General features: G+C 42.0%; 2 protein-coding genes across 2 annotated transcripts in view; one reads left to right on the forward strand and one right to left on the reverse strand.

The window, feature by feature from the left end:
- LOC135195728 (rho-associated protein kinase 2-like) overlaps positions 1-25,801 on the forward strand; it is a 166,614-nt gene that overhangs the window by 12,831 nt on the left and 127,982 nt on the right.
- LOC135195441 (rho-associated protein kinase 1-like) lies at positions 1-25,801 on the reverse strand. The gene is made up of 10 exons (XM_064221682.1): positions 25,770-25,801; positions 24,904-25,075; positions 24,575-24,692; positions 6,842-6,926; positions 5,749-6,032; positions 5,518-5,609; positions 4,336-4,495; positions 3,979-4,021; positions 2,107-2,133; positions 1-131 (listed from the first exon to the last, which is right to left on the reverse strand). Exons 2-10 carry the CDS (start codon positions 25,064-25,066, stop codon positions 42-44), a joined length of 1,062 nt encoding a protein of 353 aa, XP_064077752.1. The 5' UTR covers positions 25,067-25,075; positions 25,770-25,801; the 3' UTR covers positions 1-41.

The raw sequence follows: 25,801 nt of genomic DNA on the forward strand, positions 1-25,801 counted from the left end.
TCCGAGTAATTGTCTCCAATTGCAATATTGATGTTTTATGCTTATTTTTCCAACTCGTCAATGATGTTCCTCTGGTGCTCTAACTGTGCTCTTAATCCTGGCAACTCACTGGCATCTGTTCCATCATTTGTCTGAAAGAAATGACTGCCGTTAGATTATTGACAACTGAATGCTTAAGATTAACCAAGAGAAAATATCAATGCTACATCCTGAAAAAATGTTTAGTAAATGGACAACTACTTTCATGTAGCAACTTGCATGAATACCTCTAAATGCATACATATTTCCTTTTCTTCAATTCTCCAAGAAACATTATGGTTACTGTGCCAGCGCTTCATGAAAGAGATATCTGCCATAAACGCATTTACACCAGGCAGAGTGAATCTAGTCAGGAAAACACACTGGACTAGAAATGACCAATAGTTGTAGTGTTCTGAAGTTAGTCAAAGTATAGAAGCACTTTGAACATATACTAAAGCAAAAGCACACTATCTGAGTAGAATAGACATTTTTCAGTGTTGATTTTAACAGCTTAATAAACAACAAATTGTAATCACTAACAGGTCCCATAAACATTCTCTTTTGTGATAAAATATTCTTAAAGCAAATCAAACCTTGTATTGGACAAAACTACAATTGAATAATGGAAACCTTACATGATAAAATCCTAAGCCTACATAATTTACATGCAATACAATACCAGTTAAATTGAACGATAAAACTATTACATAACCAAGAGGAAAATGACTTATTAGAGATGTTCGAGTGTTGAAAGAGCAACAAGAAAAAGGACTAAAAATAAACCAGAGAAAACCACACTTATGGCAACCCGAAGGGAGAAAAAAAGGAAAAAGTCAGTCAAGGCAAAGAAACAGATGGTATGCGATGCACACGACCGCAAATGATGCAGAGGTGGAGATCCATTAGTAATCAGGGAATGAAGCTGGTATCATGTGGTCACCACAATGAAAAAGAGTAGTAACAGTCTGGATGAAGTGGAAAAGAGAGCTGCACTACCTGTAAATGACTAAAAGTATCTACATTTATAAAAGAGATCTGGGCATTATTAAATAATAAATATATATAACCCATATACATATATAGCATATATAAGTGAGAGTAGGGATAATCAAATTTATCTGCCAGACTAGAAAGGCCATGAAGTAAAATGAGTAGCAGTCTGTGGTATAAGAAAAGCAAAATCAGATGAGAACAAGTAGACAAGAAAAGTTACTCAAATACCACCCACATAGCAGCAAATGGCCAAAAAATATATGTATTAAAATATGAGAGAGAGAGAGAGAGAGAGAGAGAGAGAGAGAGAGAGAGAGAGAGAGAGAGAGAGAGAGCGAGCTTGCAGCAAGTTTCTGTTCAAAAGATAAATTGCCTTCTGAACCTTTTTTTGAGATGTCATCATCTTGGACAAGAGAACAGACTACTTTGAAGTTTCTTCATGACAGAAGATTACACTTTTAGTTGTTTCTTTGTAATGAATAGGTGAAGAACAGCACTGACTGAAATGGGAAATTTGGATTTGAAAAACGAATACCCCAAACAAAACAACCCAAAGCCAAACCTGGTTATTGGAAAAATCCATGAGGAAGTCATGGAAATGATGATACCCACTGGCACTGTCAGTTTCTGGTCTGCACAGCACAGTCATGCAGTTTGCCGGTACACATGGCAGACACTCCAGCCAAAAGGAATTCTATTTGGATAACTAATACCTGCAGAGAATACGCAACTTCCTTTGCTCAAAACTCATCTAACAATATAAAAGGGTGAGCTTCACCAATGCAGTTAAAAGAAAAGCACACATGCAATAATTTTCTGACTCACTGGTTTAGTTAACACTTTTTCTTCTTGAAACATGCTTTACCTCACTAAGTAGCAAAAAATAAAACAAGATAACCACAAACGATGCAAAAACTCAAAACTCTTAGAAAAATCAAAGCTTAACTTGTGGTATATACATAGGAAGGGAGTAAATCTCCAGGGCAATAAGATTTGAATGATGTAAAACCTACTAAAACAAAACAAATTTACAAGTCACAGCACAACATTCTTAGAGAATAATTTTATGGTAACTAGTTATAATATGCATACCTTTATCCAATCCCAAATCAGTGTATTCTGTAGGGAAGAGCACTACTGTTATAAGCAAATATTATATGTCAGCCAAACATTATTATTATTCAGCTGCAGCTAAAAACTAAATATCTATTCTCTGAGGACAGCCACTGTCACAAATCACCATAAAAGCATAATTAAATATGAGTAATCATGTACGTACAGAACCCTGAGTTCATAATAACTACTGTACATCTAAAAACTGCCAAAAATCATTAAAGAAAGCATTTGTAATTACATAAAGGTATAAATAAAACCACACCTATACATACATGCAATCTCCAGGAAATAGCAATATAGCTAACTGGGAAAGCAATCTAAAGCTATGAATAGGGAAAGCTTTGTACCTACCACCTTCAAAGATAAGCACATGGGATCAAAACTTCAGCCCATCTCATATCTAATGTTGCAAAAAGCTATACATACTGGGAATATGACTGTTTACAATGCCTTTTTGGTTTATGCTTAAAAATCCAAATACCTACAACATAAAGTGTTCATAACCTTTCTATTCCTACAATTCTTGACAGTTTAGGGTTAAATTTAGGGTTAAATACCAAAATAAGAAGTCAAGAAATGGTAATTTTTTGTTTCCACACCTTGATCTTCTGTCAAATCTTAACACAATTTCACTTTTTTCTTAAATTTTTTGGGAAAAGAAATGCCAGTGACATATCTTTCTTAAAACTTGACAAAAAACATTTTGGATTTCATCTACTTCAGTGTAGAGGATAAAAATCATATTACTCAACATGACAAGCCAAACTTAGGTTTACCTATTAATGGTTAACTATTTACTAACCTACCATCCAATGTCAAATTTTCAACTTGTTCTGTTTAAATTATCTTTTAGGAGTTTATATATTTATATATTTTAATGAAATATGTTAATTACATAACGCAGCTTACCAAGTACGTAATCAAAAAGTGTTCTTACTCGCTCACCCAAGTCAGGATCATGATTTAAATTGAGGGGCTAGTGATACTTGCACAGCTGTTACAGAACATAAATGCTACATACTTAATAACCTGTAACATCTGTTGTCTTCATTTACCTTACAATCCTATCTTTGAATGGTTTGTTTACCAATGATCAAAAGTTGAGCATTATCATATACAACTGTTTCTCATGTTGATGTACATAAAGCATGCTGATATATCCCCACCGCAGGCATACAAGATAAACAAAAAAAGATAAACTACCTTCTATGAAGGTTCTCACTCAGTATGCCTTATATTGGATCCTTGTAAACAAACAGAACTTATCTACCCTTCACAATACAAAAGTAATTGGCCCTGATAAAATGATAATTTCCATTTCCAAATTACACTAAAATGCTGTAATAATAATCTTGCCCTTCAACACCACCAAAACAAATTAGCTCAAACTAAACCTGATCAGGTAAAACCAAGTCACTGTGACTAAATGCAGCAGGATAGGATGAACGTTCATCAAAGCCATACCCCCTTCCATACGTGTAAAACCCTTTCCTTCTTTTAGATATTTCTAGTTTTCTCTTTACTACACAAGCCTATGTCTGTATTTCTCTTACAAAGAGGAGGAAAATATAAGCTTAGTTCCAAAATTATTTTGCCCCTTACAAATTTCACCAAACACCCTCACCTGACCAATTTAACATTTAAAAAAAACATGAGGGGAAGACACAAAGTTTCAATGAAAAATACAAATAAAGGGTACTTCGTCTAAAGTAAATGAACACACAATACAAAGGAAGAGGAATTTCTAAAAGTCCCTTTAAACCTACAAAGGTATATACAGACTAGAGAAAAACACTGAAGAAAGAATTATTCAAGATCTATTCATAAAATACAATAAACTGCACATACCAGATTTCGCTTCCCATCAGGTTTGTCTGGAGAGGTTAGCAATCTGTAAAGATAAACAAAAAGCTCTTTACTAAAATCATTAACAATCCATGCTTAGCACTGTCCTAGATCCCCGCATTAGCACACTTGTGATGTCTGATTGTCACACAAATTCAATAAATAATGATTTCCAAGTATTAACTCCAAACTCATGGAACACTACTATATTCTCTAGTCCTGTACAATGCCCAAGAACTAAGCCTCTCCATTCACATATATAACTGAGTCCTTTAAACCATTCATTCCTTTTGATTTTTATCCCTCCAAAGAGACAGAACCTTGACATCTGCAAGCACAGTGCGATAAATATTTTCTTACCTATAATCTTTAGAGTATGTGAAACCAACAAATGGCAAATGATTTCCTACAAAGGCCTTTGGTACTGGAAAGCTCTCTTCAGGTGAATCTTCATTTTCAACTTCATCAAAATTGCTTGTATCTGCATCACCATCTAAATCAGGAACAACTGGGGGTACACCTGTAACAAAACAAGTAAAAAAAAATTATGTGCATCCATGCCTTCCTTTCACTTTGGTGTCTTCCCTCCTATCTGTCGTACTTCCTGTTTTACCTTGCCCCATTTGTACCATTCACTTGCAGGCAAATCCACTGGGCTATTCTTAGGAGTCTAGAAATGGGACTCTTAAGATCTTGCCAAAGTAAAATGCTGTAGTCTCTGATACGCAATTGGAATTATTCAACTTGACTTATCTTGAATTATTTACCTATCCTACCATGTGATACATTTTTAGTGATCACATTTCCCACAACTTGCAACCCTATGCTACCACACCAATACATATACAAATTTGTAAATATAATAACTGGGAATAACTGAAAAACAATTGCAAGGAAAGTTTTATTCCCTATGATCACAACCCACCCAATAACCCTTGAGACCTGTTGCCTTCAGAGCCAAAAGCAATACTTCCAACTGTAATTTAATGATGATCAATCATATACAGAAGTTAGCTTTACATAACAACAGATAAAACTGCTGGTACCTTCATTTTGCAATGCTATTCCTGTCAATGTATCAACGAGAGTCAAGTCTCTCTTCAACCAGCATTTCAAACTATTTATTTTAATAAATTGGTTCATTAGTGAATTCCAGACAATAACATAGAAACAAATTATCTGCTTTTGCTGGGGTTCAGCTGTATAACACACCTACATTTCCTGATCTGTTCTACATAATCTCTGTTAAGCTAGCAGCATCTTTGTTTCACATTTGCATAAGGAGGAAAAAAAATTATATGAACACTCGACCTTATTTTCCATCATTGGGCATTTTCTTAAGTGGAAGGTTACTACACAACTGCCAGGTCCTTTCTTACCAATTTCCAAGCTGCATCCACACTACAAATTATACTACTGTACTTAAAATTTCACCAGCTATGAATTCCTTCCAACTTGACCACTGTTTGTGAGATCTACGACAAATATTAAATAATTACATTCACTACAATAAACATACATGAACAACTCTCTGCTACTTACAATCTCGTATGGTATCAAACGTCCATTGGTCATTAAGGAAAAACTTGTGCCTTTTAATTTCATTCACTCCATTACCACCTAATCTTGTTAACCTGTTGAAAATTGAAAAAAAAAATACTTGAGACATCATTAAAAAGTTATGATAATAGACATACTTCAGTAAAAGAACATTTCACTAGATAATTCTATATGGATACATAGAATCACTTCTAGATACCAAGAATTACCAACCTGTCAGTTAGGAATCCACATATGAGACTTTTAGCTTCTGATGTTATCTCTATATCCTCTGGAAACTTGAGAGAATTCTTATGGTCCATGATCTTTCCATATGTTCCAACAAGAGAGTCTGCATAGAAAGGTGTGTCTCCAACCAGCATTTCATATAAGAAAACCCCAACAGACCACCAATCGCACTCACGACCATACACGCCTTCACCACCCTGAGACTTGAGGACTTCTGGGGAAATGTAGTCTGGTGTTCCAACTGCAGTGTCTGACCTTACGAGCCCATCCTGTCACAAAATAAATACCAAATATGCAGTGAAACAAATACAAATGTCTAATTTCTAAGTTCTACAAACACAAACAATCCTTTGATCTTTACCTAAGCTAGTTACAAAGAGATAAAAACCAAATATCAAGTAGCAGCATACACTAGGGAAGCAAGTTATCAGTGGACAAGACCAGTCTCACTTGGCAGGGGAGAGAGGAACACCTCACCTGCCCAAACACTCCCATTCCTTGACTCAGTCTCCAGACCAGAGACTTAAATAATACAGTGTATGTTTTTATATATAACCCTCACAACTTTACTCTATGATCTTAAAAAATTCAGAAAAACAGCACATTTCCACCTCTAACAGATATTCAAAGAAATACAATTTACAGCTGAAAAGGAATTCTCTACCTGACACTGGCAGACCTAGTTATTCTACTATCGCACTACCTACTGTTTTACTAGTTTAGGAAGCATTTCAACATTATTATGTTCTAAAATGAGTATCAATAATCAGTAAAAATAAAAGACCTGTCATTTGTATGACAAATAGTCATCAGGCACACAGCACACTTGAAAAGAAAATCATTCAAAATCAAATCTAATTAATCTAATCTTTTTGAACTAATAAAAATATGTAATAACATATTCAGTAAAAATACATATCAAAAGTTAAAAAATATAAAACATATGGCTAATTTAACACAATGGATATGTGAGTTTCAGAGCAACATAAAATACAACTGAAATTTCCAATGCTGCAGTATCATTTCAATGAAAGAATGAGAACAGTGCCTTGACAAAATAATGAAAAAAAAATCTTACCTTATCCATCTTCATACAGGTACCAAAATCTGCTAATTTAAGATGACCACTAATATCGAGCAACATGTTGTCTGGTTTAACATCCCTAGAGTAAAACAACAAACAAACTAGGAATCAATAGTGAAAAAAACAAAATCACAAAATTATTTGCAAAGATAAAATTGAAAAACATTACTAAAGTTCTAAAGTGCCTCACAATTCAAAATGTTTCCAAAACATTCTATCATCAGTCCATGCTAGTTACAAGTTGAATACTCTAAGAACTTGAAAAATCCCTTACTAAGGTCCAAAATGAACCAAACTCAAGTTAGGTATTTAATGAAACAATAGAATTATGCTTCATGCCCTGTCACTTCCAAGATTAACACTACGTCTATTTGTACTTACTAAAAGTTATTTCCAGCTATAAGTTTAGAAGTAAAGAAAGAGACATGAAGTTTACACAAATTACTTTTATTTATATAATCACACAGAAAAAACACCCCACTTTGAGCATGTTTTGGTCATCAATTTCAGCAGCCCGACCAATTTCAGTTTACTAGAATGCCTTGCATGCTACTTAACAGTAGTGCGAGCTCACTCTGAGACAAACTCATTCGCTCCCTTGCTTACAGAAAGTAAAAAGGTTGCTGCAACAAATTAGGATGGCAGTAGGTAAATCCTAAAATTGTTATCCATCACAGGAAATCCAATTTTTCTAGAAACTGATTTTTTTCATACAAAACTACAACTCATATATGGCCCACATTCACAGTCTTCAGATGTCAAAACGCTGCAGTCCCTTGATTTTAAACGAAGAGTAGTAGTAGCTCTGTACATGAGCCTTGTGAACAGATCCCCAGCAGCATCTAGTCTGCCATAAACCACAAGAAATCTGGAGGGCTACAAAGAAGGAATTTATCATGTGAGTGATTGGTTAATATGAAAAAGTTTTTTTTAATTGGATTTCCTTCAACACAAAATCCATTATTCATATACAACACTAATTTCAATTTAGATGAAAAAACTAAGCTGCTGGATATCCAAGACCTATCTGTCAGTGAACTAAAGGATCAAAAAGGGTTCAGCATTATAAAGTAACCAAAGGCTCAGAGAGAGACTGGGAATTTCACATATAAAGAACCACCTATGCTCAAAGCATTAAAATACCAAATTTGTAACTAATTTGTATTTTTCATAACTAACAAACCTGAGGTCTTAACAGTTAAAGGCCCACCTCGAACCACCCCTCTAGCAGTCTAAACTGGGTTAGAAATATAACTGATGGGTCACAGGTAGCCGTGGGCATTCTGGGTATACATGCCCCGTGACCTGGTATAGATGCCATTAGTCCCTGGATCTCACAAGTGTAATTTTAATTCTACCGGTTTCCAGCTTGGCGCTAGTAAATCCTAATGTTAAGACCTCAGGTTTGTTAGTTATGAAAAATACAAATTAGTTACAAATTTGGTATTTGTTCATACACAAAACAAACCTTCGGTCTTAACATTAGGATAGACTTACTATTGGAGGGAGGTAAGTCTCTACAACTGACTGGGAGTTTGCCACCTTATCCATTTCCGAATATATAGGGAAATTCTAGAGAATGGACAATGAACCTAGGACCAAAGATATAAGCGGATCTATTGGTTTCCTCCCACTGGGTGTAGATACCATTCTACTGTTTACTCTTGTCCCTTGCGACTGGATCCACCTTCACCCCTCTTTTCCTTATTATCCAGAGGGGTGTGTTGCTACTGAAAAGTATATCATCAGCTAAGATAGCTTCACAGTATGGCTGACCATCTCACCTGCATCTAGTCCGTTCCAGCACATGACGGTACTCTCCTTCATATTGCCCGTAGTTAAAGGAGTAGGAAGAAAGTAGTATAGAAAAAACCAGCCAGTCATCCCATTCATTCTACTTTCATACCTTCATCTTAGACTAGACGCAAACTGACCGCCAGGGGCACTGGATGAACTATATCACTTGTTGGGCCGCCACCACTGGACCCAAGGAAAAGGTGTCCAAGGATCTATGGGCAACAGCTTTCAAATAAAATGAGGTGAAAGTTGTTTGCGCTTCCACACGCCAGCTTTCAGAATTTTATCCACAGACATGTTCTTCTTAAATGCCAGGGAAGCACTCACACCCCTGATGTCATGAGCTCTAGCTCCCACCTGGCTATCTGACCCTCTGTCTTCTGCAGTATAAGCATTTCTGATCGTCTCCCTTAGCCAAAATGATATTGTATTCTTGGACACTTCCTACTTGTTCCGTCCTGTACTTACGAACAACCTCTGGCACCCCGGCCTGAGGTGCCTTGTTCTCTTTAAGTACTCCCTTAGTGCCCTGACGGGGCACAGGAGCATTTCAGCTTTGTCGTTGTCTACAAAGTCTGCCAAGGAAGGTATGGTAAAGGAGTCGAATCTGCCGTCTACTATTGTTGGATTTTGGGTCTTTGCCACGAATTCTGGGACAAACTCACGCACCATTGATCTCCAACCTCTCGAGTGCTTTATGAGATATGAGAGGCCATGTAGCTCCCCCACCCTTTTGGTTGAAGCCAGGGCCAATAAGAAGACTGTCTTCAGGGTCAGGCTCCTATCCGTGGACTGCCTTAGTGGTTCGTAAGGGGGTTTTGTCAGACTACTCAGTACCTTGGTCAGATCCCAATCTGGGGCTTTAGCTCCTTTGGTGGGCATGACTGTTCAAAGCTCCTCATCAGCATGGCCAACTCCCATGAAGACGATATGTCCACTCCTTTCATTCGTAAGACTGAGGCTAGAGCAGCCCTGTACCCCTTCACTGCAGATACAGACATATGTTTTTCTGTTCTGAGATATATCAGAAAGTCCGCTAACTGCTGAATAGTGGTACCCGAGTGGAGACACGTTCCCCCTACGACACCAATCACAGTATGCTGACCACTTCCCTTGGTATACTGTCGCAGATGATTTTCTGATATTAACCTGCCATCTGAGTTGCTGCTTTCTGCGAAAACCCTCGCTCTCGGAGGAGATACTTGACAGTCTCCACCCGTGAAGCGATAGGGACTTCACCGACTGGTGGTACCTCTCCACGTGAGGCTGACACAGAAGGTGCTCCATGGAGGTAACTCTCTTGGCACATCTACTAGGAGTTCCAGTAGGTCTGGAAACCACTCTGCTTTCGGCCATAACGGGGCTACCAGGGTCATCTTGAGGTTCTGAGACCGCATTACCCACTCGTTCAGAACCTGCACGGATTAGACAAAATGGAGGAAATGCGTACACCTTTGTTCAACGATTGTCCCAGGGGTGTTGTAGCGCATCTTCTGCTACTGCCTCTGCGTCCGGGACTACTGAACAATACACTTCCAACTTTTTGTTGTACCTGGTGCGAATAGGTCTATGATCGGTCCTTCCCACCAACATGAGCATCCTGTCCACTACCTGTTGGTGTGAGGGACCACTCCGTTCCCAGAATCTGATCCCTGCGGCTCAACTTGTCGGCCACTATGTTTCTTTTTCCCGGAATATACCTGGCCTTGATGTCTACCAGGTTCTCTATAGCCCACTGGTGAAGTTGAACTGTCATCACATGTAACTGCCGAGAAACTAGGCCTCCTTGCTTGTTTATATAAGCTACTACTGTGGTGTTGTCTGACATCAATACCACCGAGTGTCCCTTTACTCACTCCCTGAATTCTTGTAGAGCCAGGAAAGCTGCTTTCAACTCCAGCACGTTTATATGGAGTTCTCTGTCCTTGCAACTCCATTTTGCTGACACCATCAACTCCTCCATATGGGTCTCCCCAGCCTTCTAGTGATGCATCCCGAGAACAGCAAGAGGTCTGGGGTGAGGATTGTTGAAGGGGACACCCACTGTCTGATTGTCGTCGTCCACCCACCACCACAGCAAGTCTTTTCCTCACTTCTGCCGACGAAGGGAATTTGCTCCGTACGGGTGATCTACTGTTGGTGACCAAAACTCCTTCATCCTCCATTGTAGGGACCGAAGGTGTAGCTTCCTTGTGGTACTAGCTTCTCCAGGGAGGTTTAGGATTCCCAGCACCACCTGCCACTGTCTTGCTGGCTGTGTCTGCTTTCCCAGAAAGGCATTCACCACTTGTTTGCATTTCTGTACTCTTTGGTCTGTCGGGAATACTTTGGCTTGTGTTGTCTATCACCATTCCCAGATATTCCAAACGTTGACTTTGGATCCAGCTGCGACTTCTGCTGATTCACCACAATACCTAGGCTGTGACAAAGCTGCAGGAGGGCCGCCCTGTCCCTGAGTAATTTCTCCCTGGACTTTGCTATCACCAGCCAATCGTCAGATATCTTATCAGCCTGATCCCCTGAGCGTGCGCCCATGCCGACACGAGGGTGAACACTCTTGTAAAAACTTGAGGAGACGTTGTCAATCCGAAGCACAGGACCTTGAACTCGAAAGCTTTCCCTGCAAGACTGAAGCGGAGAAATTTCCTTGAAGACTGATGGACTGGTATCTGAAAGTATGCGTCCTTTAGATCGACTGTCAGCATAAAGTCTCCGATTCTGACTGCTTGTAGAACCGTTTTTCGGAGTTTCCATCTTGAAACTGTTTTCCTTATAAACAGATTCAGCGTTGACAGGTCTATTACTGTCCTCCACTCCCCGTTGGCTTGGGTACCAGGAAAATCCTGCTGTAGAAGCCTTTTGTCGGACTGCATACTTGTTGCACAGCTCCTTTTTCCATCATCTTCTTCACTTCGTCCTGCAGAATAGTGGCCTTCTGAGATTTGTGGGCATAAGTGACGTGGGGTAATGGTTGATCTGTCAGGGGCGGGGTTACTCGAACGGAATCAAATACCCGATCCTGAGAACATCCACCACCCACTGCTCTGCCCCTAGTTCCTGCCACACCTTCCAGTGATTTTGCCAGGCAAACCCCCCACTGGTGTGGCCGAGTGATGGGAGGCGCCCATCCTATCTTCTTGAGCCTCTCCCCCTTCCCCTATTGCCCCTTCCTCTGTTGTTCTATTGTGAAAGGGCCGATGAGTTATCCTCTTTGGGGAAGAGGGTCTTGTGACTCTATTAGGGATGCTATGTCTCACTGGTTTCTTTCGAGACAACTGCTGTTGTCTTCCCTCCAAAGGAATAGTTTGACTGTTAGAGGTTTTCTAACTGCCTGTTGCAACACCAACCTATCGTTAGTTGTCCATCCTTCTTCTATCTATCGCTTCTTCCAGTATGACCTCTGGCAACAGTAGTTGCGATTCCAAGATATCCCCATTCCTCATTGCTAACAGGGAATCCAAATCCACATTGCGGCTTAGTCTAGCCAATGCTGCATCTCTCCTCATTAGCAGGATATTTGCCCAAACATTGGCACTTACGTTTGTCAGGTACGCAATGCCTGGACCTGACTGTAGTAATCTAATGAACAATGGTTCATCTACTACTTTCCTTGTTGCTTCCGAGGATGCAATTTTCGCCACTGCTGTTGACCAAAGGTCTAACCAGGACGCAGCCTGAAAGACAGAAGAAGCTGTTGCTTCTAACGTGGCAGCCTCTTGGTACGTCATCGAAGGGCACTCCATTTTAACCTGATCCAAGGTTAATCCAGGTCTTAACCTTACAACATTAGGGTTCATTTGTCTAGACAGCAAAGGGACCTTCGGTGTCGTATAATATTTCCTTTGCTTTATCATTGGAGGGGGAATAAATTTAAATGATCTATTAGATCTTAAGGAATTATCCCTCCCTGCAATCTTTGCGTTTACGTGTTGCAAGACCGATTCCGCATGACTCGAACAAGGCAATTCATACGACACCTTGGTATCCCTCTTTAGTCCAAACGCCATGTCAATTCCAGGAGGTAAGCATACTGGCCGGTGTTTCTGTCTTCTCCGAAAGGCTATTGAATTGACGAATCAAATCAATAACCTCTGCATACGAGGCCAGAAACTCTTGGTTTTCTCCTTCCTCCGGCTCCTAGTGTACCACTCTCCGTCACGAGAGATGTTGTCTCGCCTCTATCTTCTGACAGACGGCCCGGAATTCCACGGCCGCCTGCCCCTACGGCCGCGGCCTCTTTGATCTTTGCTGGCCGCTGTTGGCTCGATCCCAGATAGTCAGCAGGGGAACGAGAGCGTCTCACTCTTACTCTGCTCACGGATCTAGAGCGAGAATCTCGTCTAGATCTCCAAGATGAAGGCTCCCTTAAGACAGAGGTAAGTTCGTCTTTATTAGCATTGGCATCGTTTTCGAGCGTCGGCGAGCCCGGCCTCGGCCTTCTATCCAGACGGACACTGCCTTCCACGAACGTATCCGCCGAGGTTGCCAAACTCTCTATTTTTTGTACTTTTAATAGGAGCCTTACCGTCCTTCGTACGTATTTTGAACGCCTTACGGCGAAACTGGGGACTGGCTTCCATCCTCTCTGCAACTTTCGCCGCCAACGTCGATTTTTACCAGAGGTATCACAGTTTTTGCGATCCGAACTGGCAACTCCGCCTCGGCCGCTAGCTCGCCGGCCGTCACCTCTCTCGCTTGTTCGGACTCTTGCGAACGGCTTCGTCTGGCAACCTTGTGCTTAATAGCCACTGATTTTCCGACCTTCTTGCTGACTTGGAAAATGACAGTCTTCTGTCCGAAGGAGAGGAAGAATTGATTCTTCTCCTCTTGGCCCGAGGATCCGCTAGGAACTCCCGAATCCTCCTCCAACGCTTGACTGGCGCTCGCCATGACGTTATCGGACTTAGCGATGACGCCGAACTAGAGGAAGAAGACGAAGAAGGCGAATCACACTTTTTCTTTTTGTCTCTCTTATTCATTCTCTCCTCTATATCCTGTAACTTCTGCATTACAGTTTGCATTGACGGATCAGAAGGCGTATTAGCGTCTGGGTGCAGCGAAAAAGGCCGAGAATCGGTCTGTGACTCATCACGCCTGCCATCTCAGAGTGACGTATGTGTGACGTCATCGCTCTCGTAGGGAGAGACTGAGAGGTTTCTGCTGGTAACCGCACGTTTGCTGCCAAATTACCTCCCACGTTCTGCATCGCTGTAAATACTGTGGGATGGAGAAGCAGCGGCATTAATTCCATAAATATTGCAAGCCCGGGGGATGAGGAACATTCAGCGCTGCCGGACCCTGCTGGAACCGTGACGTCATATAATGCGCAAGCAGACCATCCAAGGTTGGTACGCCTGGTAGGCCTAGCGCTGACCACGTACCATCTAACCTATGCGCTTGCGTAGCAGGAGCCTGGAACAAAGATGGCGGATCTCCCCCTCTACTTGCTGGGAACAAAGGAGAGTGCAAATTATTCATAAAATTACCCAAGGCCCCTCCTGACGTTTCCGATACAGAACCGCTAGGAGAAACCGAAGGGGTATGAGACAATTCAAAAGCAGGTGGAGAAACATATGGAGCAGCCTGGTTTATTACCGATACAAAAGAAGCCGGTAAGGTTTGGTCATCCAAAGATGGCGTCACCCCCTTTCTTTTGTATTGGCTTTTCCCATAGAAACTCTTTCTTCCACTGTTCCACCGACCAACCACGACAAACAGAACACGGATTAGTAACCGTACATACGTTTTCCCTGCACCTACTAACACGTTGGATGAGGATCCGTCGACACCGAGGTTAGGACGAACCTAGAACAAGGGAAGCCACTGGATCTCCTGGGCATTTCCTTTGTCCTCCTCTTCGAAGCGGTAGACGATCCCGATGTTGAGGCAAAATTCTCCATCATACCACGTATACACTCTTACCACACACTGATCACACTTGGAGAAAGAAAAGGAATGAAAAATAAAAAATGAAATGGATAAAGAACGGGCAAACTGAAAAACCGGCTTTAAATGAGATAGACAGTAACACGTCTTATCTTAAAGGCGGTAGGAAAATAACTGATGGGTCACAGGTAGCCGTGGGCATTCTGGGTATACATGCCCCGTGACCTGGTATAGATGCCATTAGTCCCTGGATCTCACAAGTGTAATTTTAATTCTACCGGTTTCCAGCTTGGCGCTAGTAAATCCTAATGTTAAGACCGAAGGTTTGTTTTGTGTATGAACAAACAAGGTGTTTGTATACGATTAATTCCTGTAAGGTTTCAAAAATGATTATTCTAATTATAACTTGCTGTTATGCACCAGACCAATCAGCTGGTGACTTCAAAAGTACATCTCTCTAAAGATGCCATATATTTAATAAATGAATTTTCAGGTTAAATGATCCAGCCCTCGAAACAATAGGCAATACCATAGATACAAAATTAAGAGAGCTATTAAGAAGCTGCAACCACTAGGTGATGTCAGAAATGAGATGAGATTGGAAGAGAAAGAAGGATTCTCATGACCTCCCTGATGTGATGCAGATACTACCCATCTTGTGGTCATAACAAATATGAGTCCAAACATTTTTGCAATGTATCCCTAAGGTACAAACTAGTAAAGGCTGTTTGGCACCTGATGTATTGACATTCAGGTTATATGTAGAAACAAGAGATGTGGAAAAAACTGAATTTCTGCCCAAGAACCTGAACCTATGATGTCTTGCTGGCACCACAGTGTTATATGGAATTAGTACCTGCTTCCTGGAACACTGTTTATTATAGAGGAACAGTCTGGATGTACCTTTCCCAGTTTTGGCCTTTTGAAGATAAAGGACAAACAGCTCTATATTACCAAAGTATGTAAGTGCTCTTCGTCTTCAATGGGAGAAGAAACTGGGGAGATGCTGAATGGTCCAGCAGTGTCTTGGCTACTTACAATGAGTCTTTTCCAGAAAGGAAGCTATAAAATACAAGCCTAATGAATTCCAACCTATAGTAGGAGTGACTATGCTAAAGACCATGAGACTCATTGATCCATCACAAAGAAGCAAATGTCAGTATTAGATAAAGGCACTATATCATGTCAAAAGATTCTTACAGAGGTTTCTCAAGACTTCAATGCCCATGAAAAGGTCCTGTTGGGAGGGTCAGATGCCTTCTGAGATGCCTACACCTCAAATTGCTGCACTAAATAAAAAATAAGGCAGTTAACTGCTGGAAGACTTGTCTCCATATGAAGCAGCACACAAAACTTCCCCCACTCAACTGTCTGTCATGCAAGACTAGCGACCAGGTCTTTGCAGCTCATGAATGTGAACTATATAAGTGATGCACTTTTATGAAATAAATCATACATAATTATTGTAACAAGCTTTTATATAACATTCTTTCATACAGCAGTACAACTTTTTACTTTAAAGATGATGTTACAATCCAGGAGGAAAGACGATCATCTTTGGTTACCCTGTAAAGACAATCATGATCACAAACTAGGGAGCTTTTGAAAAATTTAACAGAAAACAATGAAGGACGCGGACTGTTAGTTGTCAAGCCAATGCTCATCTATCCAAGATGCTTCTTTTTTTTATGGGATACAAACTTGCTTGTACTTTAAATAAATGGAAATTTTTACCTATAGGAGCCTACCAATGCAACTTGGTCTCACTGCATTTCCCTTTGAAATAATCATCCATAATAATCATCTATGAAACTACTTCAGACGTTTTAAATTAAGAGGCAAAACATCCAGAAGACATTTAACACATTGGTGCCAACCACCACAGGGCTACTATGAATGAGGCTTTAATATAAGAGTTAAGTGAAAAAAAATAGGCAGCTGAATTGCCAAAACGATTTCTTATAAGTCTCATTAAAAAAAAAAAAGTTCAAACAACAACGAGAAAGTGAAAGGACAGTAAAATCCCTTCTCTGTATTCCTATCTTTATAAACAAAACACATTCATGATCATCCAAACACTAAGCAAAACCATTAACATTGTCACGTACAATACAATTATTAAACAGGATCATTCTTACCTCCTCCAACAAGTAAAACTTAAGCCCAACACAGGCCTTAACATTATCCATCAGAATAAAACCAACTGACAACAATGGGAATTTTAAAAACTACTTGACCAACATGTTTTTCCGTTTGATTAAATTCAATAAGTTCTAATTCAAGGCCTTAAAGTCTTTGTCAAGGAATAATTTTTCAAATCAAATTACAGTCAATTAGATCATTTTTCATTTTTTGCTTGGAAATACGAAGTGAATTATCTCTTGATTGTCAAATATCTCCAATATAATAGGAAGACAAGGCACAACAACTAAAGCAACTTGCTAAGTGGCAACACTTGCAACTGCCACTGCAATTAGAATTTTAGTCATTAGTATTTATAGACAAAAAGAAATGCTGTTATCCTAAATTACATTACTTGAGGCATCTTCTTCTCAAAAATACCAAATTTGTAACTAATTTGTATTTTTCATAACTAACAAACCTGAGGTCTTAACATTAGGATTTACTAGCGCCAAGCTGGAAACCGGTAGAATTAAAATTACACTTGTGAGATCCAGGAGGGACTAATGGCATCTATACCAGGTCACGGGGCATGTATACCCAGAATGCCCACGGCTACCTGTGACCCATCAGTTATATTTCTAACCCAGTTTAGACTGCTAGAGGGGTGGTTCGAGGTGGGCCTTTAACTGTTAAGACCTCAGGTTTGTTAGTTATGAAAAATACAAATTAGTTACAAATTGTATTTGTCATACACGAAACAAACCTTCGGTCTTAACATTAGGATAGACTTACTATTGGAGGGAGGTAAGTCTCTACAACTGACTGGAAGTTTGCCACCTTATCCATTTCCGAATATATAGGGAAATTCTAGAGAATGGACAATGAACCTAGGACCAAAGATATAAGCGGATCTATTGGTTTCCTCCCACTGGGTGTAGATACCATTCTACTGTTTACTCTTGTCCCTTGCGACTGGATCGACCTTCACCCCTCTTTCCTTATTATCCAGAGGGGTGTGTTGCTACTGAAAAGTATATCATCAGCTAAGATAGCTCACAGTATGGCTGACCATCTCACCTGCATCTAGTCCGTTCCAGCACATGACGGTACTCTCCTTCATATTGCCCGTAGTTAAAGGAGTAGGAAGAAAGTAGTAAAGAAAAAGACCAGTCATCCCATTCATTCTACTTTCATACCTTCATCTTAGACTAGACGCAAACTGACCCGCCAGGGGCACTGGATGAACTATATCACTTGTTGGGCCGCCACCACTGGACCCAAGGAAAAGGTGTCCAAGGATCTATGGGCAACATCTTTCAAATAAAATGAGGTGAAAGTTGTTTGGCGCTTCCACACGCCAGCTTTCAGAATTTTTATCCACAGACATGTTCTTCTTAAATGCTAGGGAAGCACTCACACCCCTGATGTCATGAGCTCTAGCTCCCACCTGGCTATCTGACCCTCTGTCTTCTGCAGTATAAGCATTTCTGATTGTCTCCCTTAGCCAAAATGATATTGTATTCTTGGACACTTCCTTCTTGTTCCGTCCTGTACTTACGAACAACCTCTGGCACCCCGGCCTGAGGTGCCTTGTTCTCTTTAAGTACTCCCTTAGTGCCCTGACGGGGCACAGGAGCATTTCAGCTTTGTCGTTGTCTACAAAGTCTGCCAAGGAAGGTATGGTAAAGGAGTCGAATCTGCCGTCTACTATTGTTGGATTTTGGGTCTTTGCCACGAATTCTGGGACAAACTCACACACCATTGATCTCCAACCTCTCGAGTGCTTTATGAGATATGAGAGGCCATGTAGCTCCCCCACCCTTTTGGTTGAAGCCAGGGCCAATAAGAAGACTGTCTTCAGGGTCAGGCTCCTATCCGTGGACTGCCTTAGTGGTTCGTAAGGGGGTTTTGTCAGACTACTCAGTACCTTGGTCAGATCCCAATCTGGGGTTTTTTAGCTCCTTTGGTGGGCATGACTGTTCAAAGCTCCTCATCAGCATGGCCAACTCCCATGAAGACGATATGTCCACTCCTTTCATTCGTAAGACTGAGGCTAGAGCAGCCCTGTACCCCTTCACTGCAGATACAGACATATGTTTTTCTGTTCTGAGATATATCAGAAAGTCCGCTAACTGCTGAATAGTGGTACCGAGTGGAGACACGTTCCCCCTACGACACCAATCACAGTATGCTGACCACTTCCCTTGGTATACTGTCGCAGATGATTTTCTGATATTACCTGCCATCTGAGTTGCTGCTTTCTGCGAAAACCTCGCTCTCGGAGGAGATACTTGACAGTCTCCACCCGTGAAGCGATAGGACTTCACCGACTGGTGGTACCTCTCCACGTGAGGCTGACACAGAAGGTTGCTCCATGGAGGTAACTCTCTTGGCACATCTACTAGGAGTTCCAGTAGGTCTGGAAACCACTCTGCTTTCGGCCATAACGGGGCTACCAGGGTCATCTTGAGGTTCTGAGACCGCATTACCCTGTTCAGAACCTGACGGATTAGACAAATGGAGAAATGCGTACACGTCCAGATTGTCCCAGGGGTGTTGTAGCGCATCTTCTGCTGCTGCCTCTGCGTCCGGGACTACTGAACAATACACTTCCAACTTTTTGTTGTACCTGGTTGCGAATAGGTCTATGATCGGTCCTTCCCACAACATGAGCATCCTGTCCACTACCTGTTGGTGTAGGGACCACTCCGTTCCCAGAATCTGATCCCTGCGGCTCAACTTGTCGGCCACTATGTTTCTTTTTCCCGGAATATACCTGGCCTTGATGTCTACCAGGTTCTCTATAGCCCACTGGTGAAGTTGAACTGTCATCACATGTAACTGCCGAGAAACTAGGCCTCCTTGCTTGTTTATATAAGCTACTACTGTGGTGTTGTCTGACATCAATACCACCGAGTGTCCCTTTACTCTCTCCCTGAATTCTTGTAGAGCCAGGAAAGCTGCTTTCAACTCCAGCACGTTTATATGGAGTTCTCTGTCCTTGCAACTCCATTTGCTGACACCATCAACTCCTCCATATGGGCTCCCCAGCCTTCTAGTGATGCATCCGAGAACAGCAAGAGGTCTGGGGAGGATTGTTGAAGGGGGACACCCACTGTCAGATTGTCGTCGTCCACCCCCACCACAGCAAGTCCTTTCCTCACTTCTGCCGACAAGGGAATTTTGCTCGTACGGGTGATCTACTGTTGGTGACCAAAACTCCTTCATCCTCCCATTGTATGGACCGAAGGTGTAAGCCTTCCTTGTGGTACTAGCTTCTCCAGGAGGTTAGGATTCCCAGCACCACCTGCCACTGTCTTTGCTGCTGTGTCTGCTTTCCCAGAAAGGCATTCACCACTTGTTTGCATTTCTGTACTCTTTGGTCTGTCGGGAATACTTTGGCTTGTGTTGTGTATCACCATTCCCAGATATTCCTAAACGTTGACTTGGATCCAGCTGCGACTTCTGCTGATTCACCACAATACCTAGGCTGTGACAAAGCTGCAGGAGGGTCGCCCTGTCCCTGAGTAATTTCTCCCTGGACTTTGCTATCACCAGCCAATCGTCCAGATATCTTATCAGCCTGATCCCCTGGAGCGTGCGCCCATGCCGACACGAGGGTGAACACTCTTGTAAAAACTTGAGGAGACGTTGTCAATCCGAAGCACAGGACCTTGAACTCGAAAGCTTCCCTGCAAGACTGAAGCGGAGAAATTTCCTTGAAGACTGATGGACTGGTATCTGAAAGTATGCGTCCTTTAGATCGACTGTCAGCATAAAGTCTCCGATTCTGACTGCTTGTAGAACCGTTTTCGGAGTTTCCATCTTGAACTGGTTTTCCTTATAAACAGATTCAGCGTTGACAGTCTATTACTGTCCTCCACTCCCCGTGGATTTGGGGTGGTACAGGAAAGTCCTGCTGTAGAAGCCTTTTGTCGGACTGCATACTTGTTGCACAGCTCCTTTTTCCATCATCTTCTTCACTTCGTCCTGCAGAATAGTGGCCTTCTGAGATCTGTGGGCATAAGTGACGTGGGGTAATGGTTGATCTGTCAGGGGCGGGGTTACCTCGAACGGAATCAAATACCCGATCCTGAGAACATCCACCACCCACTGCTCTGCCCCTCGTTCCTGCCACACCTTCCAGTGATTTGCCAGGCAACCCCCCACTGGTGTGGCCGAGTGATGGGAGGCGCCCATCCTATCTTCTTGAGCCTCTCCCCCTTCCCCTATTGCCCCTTCCTCTGTTGTTTCTATTGTGAAAGGGCCGATGAGTTATCCTCTTTGGGGAAGAGGGTCTTGTGACTCTATTAGGGATGCTATGTCTCACTGGTTTCTTTCGAGACATCTGCTGTTGTCTTCCCTCCAAAGGAATAGTTTGACTGTTAGAGGTTTTCCTAACTGCCTGTTGCACCAACCTATCGTTAGTGTCCATCCTTCTTCTATCTATCGCCTCTTCCAGTATGACCTCTGGATTCCAAGATATCCCCATTCCTCATTGCTAACAGGGAATCCAAATCCACATTGCGGCTTAGTCTAGCCAATGCTGCATCTCTCCTCATTAGCAGGATATTTGCCCAAACATTGGCACTTACGTTTGTCAGGTACGCAATCGCCTTGGACCCTGACTGTAGTAATCTAATGAACAATGGTTCATCTACTACTTTCCTTGTTGCTTCCGAGGATGCAATTTTCGCCACTGCTGTTGACCAAAGGTCTAACCAGGACGCAGCCTGAAAGACAGAAGAAGCTGTTGCTTCTAACGTGGCAGCCTCTTGGTACGTCATCGAAGGGCACTCCATTTTAACCTGATCCAAGGTTAATCCAGGCCTTAACCTTACAACATTAGGGTTCATTTGTCTAGACAGCAAAGGGACCTTCGGTGTCGTATATTTCCTTTGCTTTATCATTGGAGGGGGAATAAATTTAAATGATCTATTAGATCTTAAGGAATTATCCCTCCCTGCAATCTTTGCGTTTACGTGTTGCAAGACCGATTCCGCATGACTCGAGCAAGGCAATTCATACGACACCTTGGTATCCCTCTTTAGTCCAAACGCCATGTCAATTCCAGGAGGAAGCATACTGGCCGGTGTTTCTGTCTTCTCCGAAAGGCATTGAATTGACGAATCAAATCAATAACCTCTGCATACGAGGCCAGAAACTCTTGGTTTTCTCCTTCCTCCGGCTCTAGTGTACCACTCTCCGTCACGAGAGATGTTGTCTCGCCTCTATCTTCTGACAGACGGCCCGGAATTCCACGGCCGCCTGCCCTACGGCCGCGGCCTCTTGATCTTTGCTGGCCGCTGTTGGCTCGATCCCAGATAGTCAGCAGGGGAACGAGAACGTCTCACTCTTTCTCTGCTCACGGAACTAGAGCGAGAATCTCGTCTAGATCTCCAAGATGAAGGCTCCTTAAGACAGAGGTAAGTTCGTCTTTATTAGCCAGGCATCGTTTTCGAGCGTCGGCGAGCCAGGCCTCGGCCTTCTATCCAGACGGACACTGCCTTCCACGAACGTATCCGCCGAGGTTGCCAACTCTCTATTTTTTGTACTTTTAATAGGAGCCTTATCGTCCTTCGTACGTATTTTGAACGGCCTTACGGGCGAAACTGGGATCTCATTCCATCCTCTGCTGCACCTTTCGCCGCCAACGTCGATTTTACCAGAGGTATCGCAGTTTTTGCGATCCGAACTGGCAACTCCGCCTCGGCCGCTAGCTCGCCGGCCGTCACCTCTCTCGCTTGTTCGGACTCTTGCGAACGGCTTCGTCTGGCAACCTTGTGCTTAATAGCCACTGATTTTCCGACCTTCTTGCTGACTTGGAAATGACAGTCTTCGTCCGAAGGAGAGGAAGAATTGATTCTTCTCCTCTTGGCCCGAGGATCCTCTAGGAACTCCCGAATCCTCCTCCAACGCTTGACTGGCGCTCGCCGTGACGTTATCGGACTTAGCGATGACGCCGAACTAGAGGAAGAAGACGAAGAAGGCGAATCACACTTTTTCTTTTTGTCTCTCTTATTCATTCTCTCCTCTATATCCTGTAACTTCTGCATTACAGTTTGCATTGACGGATCAGAAGGCGTATTAGCGTCTGGGTGCAGCGAAAAAGGCCGAGAATCGGTCTGTGACGTCATCACGCCTGCCATCTCAGTGTGTGACGTATGTTGTGACGTCATCGCTCTCTAGGGAGAGACTGAGAGGTTTCTGCTGGTAACCGCACGTTTGCTGCCAAATTACCTCCCACGTTCTGCATCGCTGTAAATACTGAGTGGGATGGAGAAGCAGCGGCATTAATTCCCATAAATTGCAAGCCCGGGGGATGAGGAACATTCAGCGCTGCCGGCCCCTGCTGGAACCGTGACGTCATATAATGCGCAAGCAGACCATCCAAGGTTGGTGGACGCCTGGTAGGCCTAGCGCTGACCACGTACCATCTAACCTATGCGCTTGCGTAGCAGGAGCCTGGAACAAAGATGGCGGATCTCCCCTCTACTTGCTGGGAACAAAGGAGAGTGCAAATTATTCATAAAATTACCCAAGGCCCCTCCTGACGTTTCCGATACAGAACCGCTAGGAGAAACCGAAGGGGTATGAGACAATTCAAAAGCAGGTGGAGAAACATATGGAGCAGCCTGGTTTATTACCGATACAAAAGAAGCCGGTAAGGTTGGTCATCCAAAGATGGCGTCACCCCTTTCTTTTGTATTGGCTTTTCCCATAGAACTTCTTCCACTGTTCCACCGACCAACCGCGACAAACAGAACACGGATTAGTAACCGTACATACGTTTTCCCTGCACCTACTACACGTTGGATGAGGATCCGTCGACACCGAGGTTAGGAACCTAGAACAAGGGAAGCCACTGACTCCTGGGCATTTCCTTTGTCTCCTCTTCGAAGCGGTAGACGATCCCGATGTTGAGGCAAAATTCTCCATCATACCACGTATACACTCTTACCACACACTGATCACACTTGGAGAAAGAAAAGGAATGAAAAATAAAAAATGAAATGGATAAAGAACGGGCAAACTGAAAAACCGGCTTTAAATGAGATAGACAGTAACACGTCTTATCTTAAAGGCGGTAGGAAAATAACTGATGGGTCACAGGTAGCCGTGGGCATTCTGGGTATACCATGCCCCGTGACCTGGTATAGATGCCCATTAGTTCCCTTGGATCTCAACAGTTGTAATTTTAATTCTACCGGTTTTCCAGCTTGGCGCTAGTAAATCCTAATGTTAAGACCGAAGGTTTGTTTCGTGTATGAACAACATAATGTTAAGAATGTTTTTCATGACAGCAAATCTAGGTTCTGCAACAATCAAACTATTTTCCTGAATTCTAAAAGTATTTTCAAAGCAAAGTGGCCCCTTTCATTATATGTCAATAACTTCAACACCTGGACACGACATTTACAAAATAAATGACAATAGGTCCACATAAAGAGCAGCAAGGACTTCATGCTTTAAGTAGGATTTTACTTAGTCAAAAAGGTGCATCAACCTACAAAACCTCAGAGTAAGATAAATCACAAGCCTACTGTGTCCTTCATGAGGCAAGACTACCAAATTCTGAAAATCAACACAAAATAACAAGCCAAATATAAATGTTAACACCTCACTTTCAGATTTAGCCCAGGCCTACTTAGGTGAGACAAAAGGCAATCACCAACCATACTATAGAGGTCATAAAGAAACTTGGAAATTGGCCTGCTCAGGTATCCCCTTGGGTCCCAACTTTCTTTACGCATTTGTGGTCTAGTTGGTTTTGCCTTGTCTTTTACTAACAAGGTCGGGATTCAATCCTGGCATACAGCAGTACAACTAAGTACTTTACCAATGAAGTACTTAACAAAGATCAACCACCATGCAAATTACACCAAAGCCTCTAAAGACCAGCAGGAAACTGCAACTCACCTGTGAACAAATCCCATGGAATGAATTGCATCTAATGCCAAAACTACCTCAGCACAGTAGAATTTGGCCCACTTCTCTGGTACATCATAGTTGGACATCAAGTTCACCAAGTCCCCTCCTGATATAATAAGTCCAAAGTAAATGTCACATAACGAGTAATTCCCAATCAGAAATTTCACCAATATCCACTATGAGTAGCATTAACAAGAAGGTATGAATAACCTATCAGTGACTTGGAACCTCAAACTAATATCAAAGTAAAACCCTTTGCAGCCAATATCAAAACTATTACTACTGCATCTGAATTAACATATTTACTCAATTTCTACCTGGCATATAATCCATAACCATGTAGAGAAATTTCTGATCTTGAAATGCAAAATGTAACTGGACTATCCACTCAGAATTTGCATGGGCCATGATGTCTCGTTCTTCCCAGAAGAAGGCAGAATCTGAACGTTTAATCATCTCCACCTTACTCAAGAGTTTCATTGCATAGACCTGGAAAGTTAAAACCATCATCAGATTCCTGGCATATCAATACAAGCAAACAAAATGAACTGCATTGTTTCAAGTCCAGATATCCTGTACTATCTGAGATATGTTACACAATATTTACATATCAGCAAGAAAATTTACATATCTACAACATTCAAATCAAAATAAAAAATTAGGGGAGGGGCTGATGAAGACTTGGAAATAATGAGAGTTCAGGCAGGCACAGGACAAGATAAAAGAGAGTGGAGAGATTCATTTCAAGCCTAACCTCAGTGAGAAATCCTGACATTAAAGCATTTCAGGTGTTGCTGATAACAATGAGAATGAAAAAAAGTCAAAATTCCACATAACTAAGTCTTACACTGTCACATGCCTAAAACTTTTGGTGGCACACTCAAGAGCTTCATTCTTACAACCATTATACAACCATTGTGAATTGTATGCAACTGACCAGAATCCACTGTACGATTATCATCAGATGGAATTACACAGCGAGTACTAAAAATGGAATACCATAAGTAGATCTCATCAGATAGTTAGGTGAGATGACACAAAAGGAAACAGATTAAAAGAAAAAGGCAAAAACAAGACAACTGAGGATCATCAGATGATGCAAGGTACCTACAATATTGCTAATAGTACACCAAGTAAGGTACTGTATGAGAAAGCATAGAGTAGGACACTCCAAGGACGTTACCTGTTTGGTGAATTTATGTCGAACAAGCTGAA

The sequence above is a fragment of the Macrobrachium nipponense genome, chromosome 16, assembly GCF_015104395.2.
Source record: "Macrobrachium nipponense isolate FS-2020 chromosome 16, ASM1510439v2, whole genome shotgun sequence".
Classification (NCBI taxonomy): domain Eukaryota; kingdom Metazoa; phylum Arthropoda; class Malacostraca; order Decapoda; family Palaemonidae; genus Macrobrachium; species Macrobrachium nipponense.

Bases quoted from the DNA above. Each gene is read 5' to 3' on its own strand.
- LOC135195441 (XM_064221682.1), bottom strand. From the start codon at position 25,066: ATGAAACTCTTGAGTAAGGTGGAGATGATTAAACGTTCAGATTCTGCC. The intron at 24,693-24,903 runs GTAGAAATTGAG...TTATTATATCAG, and splicing joins GGTTATGGATTATATGCCAG to GAGGGGACTTGGTGAACTTG. The intron at 132-2,106 runs GTATGCATATTA...CATTTCTTTCAG, and splicing joins TGATTTGGGATTGGATAAAG to ACAAATGATGGAACAGATGC.